The following is a 3016-nucleotide window of genomic DNA, read 5'->3' as shown; positions in this document are numbered from 1 at the left end:
CACCTCAGTTCTGGGAAGAGGGTATTTTCAAGTTAAAGGAAAGATGGAGACGCATTGTGCAACAAAATGGTTCATATTTGGTTGATTAAAAATGTAATGGCAAGTATTTATTGATCTTTTTCTTTCCTTTAAAAATCGGCACAAACTTTCCGGACAACTCAATATATATATATCATGATGATGATCCTTCTCTCACTCTCTGGGAGAGAGGCACAAGCACATACACAGACATATACAAACACGGCAGTAAATTCCGCCTACCAAATTCAATCACAAAGCTTCGGTCTGCTCGGAACTATAGCAGAAGACACTTGCCCAAGGTGCCACGCGGTGGGACTGAACCCGAAACCATGTAGCTGGGAAGCAAGCTTCCTAGATGATGATTATATATATATATGCACATATATATATATATACTTGTTGAGCAATGTGCTGTGCTTGAGAAGACCTACTGAGTCAAGTAAAATCACTGTCGTGGCCAATGCCAGTATCACCTGACTGGTGCTCATGCTGGTGGCACGTAAAAGGCACCATTTGAGCGTGGTCGATGCCAGAGCCATCGGACTGGCTCCTATGCTGGTGGCACATAAAAAGCACCATTCAAGCATGGTCTATGCCAGTGCTGCCTGACTGGCCCCCATGTCAGTGGCATGTAAAAAGCAGCCACTACACTCTCGGAGTGATTGACATTAGGAAGGGCATCCAGCTGTAGAAACCTTGCCAAATCAGAATGGAGCCTGGTACAGCTTCCTGGCTAGCCAGTCCTCAGTCAAACCGTCCAACTCATGCCAGCATGGGAAGTGGATGACGACGAGGATATATATGAGTGTGTGTGTGTTGAATCTGTTTGGTCCTTACCTCAAGTCTGGTTGCATCACCATACATGTCCCAAATCTTCCGTTTTTGGATATCAATGCCGAGACCTGAATGCTGAAAAGAAAGACAATGTTGATTTAAACTCTTTGTGTATGAGTCGTGTATATGTGTGTTAGAAAACAAATGAGAGGGTCCACTACAGGGTCACTCATCCTGCTAGAAATAACACTAAAATCTCCAGTAAATAATATTCTACTGTCTATAAGAAGGAAGGACAAATGTTTTTATTATTGTTTAACAACAAGTGAACCTGAATGAGCAGATCTGTGATCAAAGGCATTCCACCCATGACCATCCTATCTTTTTCCTATGTGCAGAGAATTCAGGATCATGTTATCAAACATGTTTTTAAGATAGATGGGGTCTGATTTGGGAGATTTGGTTGCTATAATGATAATAGCAATAATAATAATAATAATGATAATAATAGTAATAGTAATAATAATAATAATAATAATGATGGTTTCAAATTTTGGCACAAAGCCAGCAGGTTTGGGGGAGGGGCTAAGTTGATTAAATCAACCTCAGTGTTCAACTGGTACTTATTTTATTAACCCTGAAAAGACAAAAGGTAAAGTTGAACTTAGTGGAATTTGAACTCAGAACATTTTGCCCAGTGTGCTAACAGTTCTGCCAGCTTGCCACCCTAATAATAATAATTTTTTCTATTTGTGGCACAAGGCTAACAATTTTAAGGGGAGGGGGAAGTTGATTACCACAGTCGCCAGTGTTTAACTGACTTATTTTCCTGACCATGGAAGAATGACTGGCAAAGTCAACCTCAGCGGTATCTGAATTCAGAATGTAAAGAGCCAGAAGAAATGTTGCTAAGTATTTTGTCTGGCATGCTAATGATTCTACCACCTCATTTACTTGCAAAGCAGAGGTAAACTACTTTCATTATCTCCTACTCCTAGATAAGAGTTTCAGGTAAGGAAGCATTTGTTTTGGTCACGTATTTGTGCCAGGTTGTCCTTTTTCTTATAATTGATACACGTATAAAATTTCCTTATTGCTGGTAATACAAACAAAAGAGGGAGATTTTGTTATGATTTTCTCAGAATTTTTGTTTATACTATTTATGTATGTCATAGAGTGAGATATATTTATTTTGCAGATTGTTTCTTCTTGGGAATTCTTTAAAATATAAATATCTGTGTTAACTTGTCTTTTTATTGTTGGCTAAAATTTGGGGAGCCTTCAATGTCTTAGTTGCCATGTTTGAAATGTTTGGCAGTGAAAGAATTCAAGTTTTTGTGCAAGGTTACAAATATATAGACCAAGGATACAATTGACAGAATTGCTAAATTGTCTCCTGAAAAAGTGAACCGTTGATACTTACCCCTTCTGAAGTGAGCAGATGAACAAGAAGTCCATTACCACAACCAAGATCAACAAAAGTCTGCTTCTCACACTTTGTCTCTTGACGTTCTTTTTCCCAGAGAAGCTGAAGAGAAGTAATTGGATATTTTATATATTCTTTTATTTGTTACAGTCATTTGACTGCGGCCATGCTGGAGCACCACCTTTAGTCAAGCAAATCGACCCCAGGACTTATTCTATCAGTTTCTTTTGCCAAACTGCCAAGATATGGGGATGTAAAACACACCAGCATTGGTTGTCAAGCGATGTTGGGGGGGAAAAATTACAGACACACAAACACACACACACACACACGCATGACAAGCTTCTTTCAGTTTCCGTCTACCAAATCCACTTACAAGGCTATAGTAGAAGACACTTGCCCAAGTTGTCATGCAGTGGGACTGAACTTGGAGCCATGTGGTTGGTAAGCAAGCTACTTACCACACAGCCACTCCTGCACTTATATATAAAACAAGCTAAAGTAGCTGGTTTTAAAATCTCTGAAAGAGACACAAGCAATAATGATACTAAACAGTAATGTTTGTTGCCACTTTTGTGTGGCTGTTCCATGCAGAACAATTCTACTACATTTTAACCCCAAGAAAACATCTGTTCTAGCTGGTTAACGACAATTTATGTCTGATATATTGCAATATATCAGGCACAGGTTGTGTGTTGTTTACCAACTGGAAAAAATTATTTTCCTGGAGTTAAAATGTAGTAACATTGTTCTGCATGGAACAGCCACACAAAAGTGGCAACAAACATTACTATA

General features: G+C 38.9%; 1 protein-coding gene across 1 annotated transcript in view; it reads right to left on the bottom strand.

The window, feature by feature from the left end:
* Nucleotides 1-3016, bottom strand: part of LOC106870356 (probable tRNA (uracil-O(2)-)-methyltransferase) — a 21877-nt gene that overhangs the window by 9461 nt on the left and 9400 nt on the right. Inside the window, exons 5-6 of the mRNA XM_014916390.2 lie at nucleotides 2219-2323; nucleotides 859-930 (exon numbers count right to left, since the gene is read on the bottom strand). Of these exons, the coding sequence (XP_014771876.1) occupies nucleotides 859-930; nucleotides 2219-2323 (177 nt within the window). The remainder of the gene's footprint in view (nucleotides 1-858; nucleotides 931-2218; nucleotides 2324-3016) is intronic.

Source organism: Octopus bimaculoides, chromosome 6 (assembly GCF_001194135.2).
Source record: "Octopus bimaculoides isolate UCB-OBI-ISO-001 chromosome 6, ASM119413v2, whole genome shotgun sequence".
NCBI classification, from domain to species: Eukaryota; Metazoa; Mollusca; class Cephalopoda; order Octopoda; family Octopodidae; genus Octopus; species Octopus bimaculoides.
Note: the sequence above shows the minus strand (reverse complement) of the source record. Positions and strands in the feature narration are given on the sequence as shown.